This window comes from Octopus bimaculoides, chromosome 18 (assembly GCF_001194135.2).
Source record: "Octopus bimaculoides isolate UCB-OBI-ISO-001 chromosome 18, ASM119413v2, whole genome shotgun sequence".
Lineage (NCBI taxonomy): Eukaryota > Metazoa > Mollusca > Cephalopoda > Octopoda > Octopodidae > Octopus > Octopus bimaculoides.
The window spans coordinates 52131519-52133080 of record NC_068998.1 but is presented as its reverse complement, the minus strand read 5'-3'; the positions used below and the strand labels follow the sequence as shown (position 1 = coordinate 52133080).

General features: G+C 40.7%; 1 protein-coding gene across 1 annotated transcript in view; it reads left to right on the top strand.

The window, feature by feature from the left end:
• The window catches only part of LOC106873045 (prostatic acid phosphatase), a 24661-nt gene that overhangs the window by 21020 nt on the left and 2079 nt on the right, over nucleotides 1–1562 (top strand). The window contains exon 10 of the mRNA XM_014920252.2: nucleotides 384–488. Coding sequence (XP_014775738.1) covers nucleotides 384–488 — 105 coding nt within the window. The remainder of the gene's footprint in view (nucleotides 1–383; nucleotides 489–1562) is intronic.

Genomic DNA, 1562 nt, shown 5'->3' with positions numbered 1-1562 from the left:
TCATACTCTTAATTGCTTTATCTACCCTTGTACTATCAACTCGGATAGCTGGTCCCTCTATTGGGTCGACATACGGCAGGCTCTCTTCCTCCCATTCATTCTCTTTATTAAGCAATCTATCGTAGTGGCATCTCCAGACCTCTTTCTTTGCAGCCTCATTTAGTGCAAGCATACCATCATCCATGCGAACACATTTCTCTCCTACGACATCACTATTCTCTCTCCTACACTGTCTTGCAACACGAAATACCTCGAGTCTTTGGTCCTCACGGCGCAGAACATTGGCAAATCTTTTCTCATCTGCTTCCCCTCTGGCTAAATAATCAATATAATAAAGTATTTATCAATTTTCTCCATTTCTGTCTTTTTCTTTTTGTTTCCAGATTGCCCCTTGGACTGTCCTTTTGAAATGTTTGTAGAACTTACAAAAGATGCCATCCCAACAGATTGGGTGAAAGAATGCCAAATTCCTGCATTATTTGAAACATGTAAGACTTCAAAACCCATTTTATTCTTCACAGTTTTATATTATCACAACTTTTGTCATCGTTTCATATCTGTTTTCAATGCTGGCATGGGTTGGACGGTTTGACAGGAGTTGACAAGCCAGCGGACTACACCAAGCTCTAATTTCCTTCCAAAAGACAAGGGAGAAAACACAACACCCTTGACCCCTGAATGCTATTAATAGAGTGGATTCCGTTACAGATACCCAAGGGCCAGTTCGTGATTTAAAACCATGTTGTATATTAGATGTTGACTGTTAAAGAACAAGAATGGTTTCTAAAGTTAGGCTTTCCCACAGTTTCCATTCTTCTTCTTATTGCACTCTTTCCTCCTGTGTTCCTATCTCACAAGGATAATCCTTGCTGTTTCGTCTTTTCTGTCATCATCATCTTCATCATTATCATTTGACATCCTCGTTTCTGTGTTTGCATGGATCAGACATATGACACTATTCATCTTTGCTATCATCATCATCACTATCATCGTTATCATTTTAGTCTCTACTTTTCCATGCTTACTTGGGTCAAACAAAGCTATGCTGGGGCAGTGTTTTCTACATCTGGATGCCTTTCCTGTCACCAGCCTCCATTTGTTTCTAAGTAGAGACATGTGGCTTAGTGGTCAGGGGGTAAGATTGTGGTTTCGATTCTTGGACCGAGCAACGTATTGTGTTCTTGAGCAAGACACTTCATTTCATGTTGCTCCAGTCCAATCAGCTGGACTGAGCGACAGATTCCCATCCCATCCCATCCCATCCGGGGTAGGGAATTCTCACGCCATGGAAACCAGGAAAACAGCTCATATGAATCGTCATGGTTCGAGAAGGTTTTAACTTTTACTTCTTTCCAAACAGGGTCAAAGCAATAATCTTTTGCTCTTTCCAAACAGGGTCAAAGCAATAATCTTTTGCTCTTTCCAAACAGGGTCAAAGCAATAATCTTTTGCTCTTTCCAAGCAGGGTCAAAGCAATAATCTTTTGCTCTTTCCAAGCAGGGTCAAAGCAATAATCTTTTGCTCTTTCCAAACAGGGTCAAAGCAATAATCTTTTGCTCTTT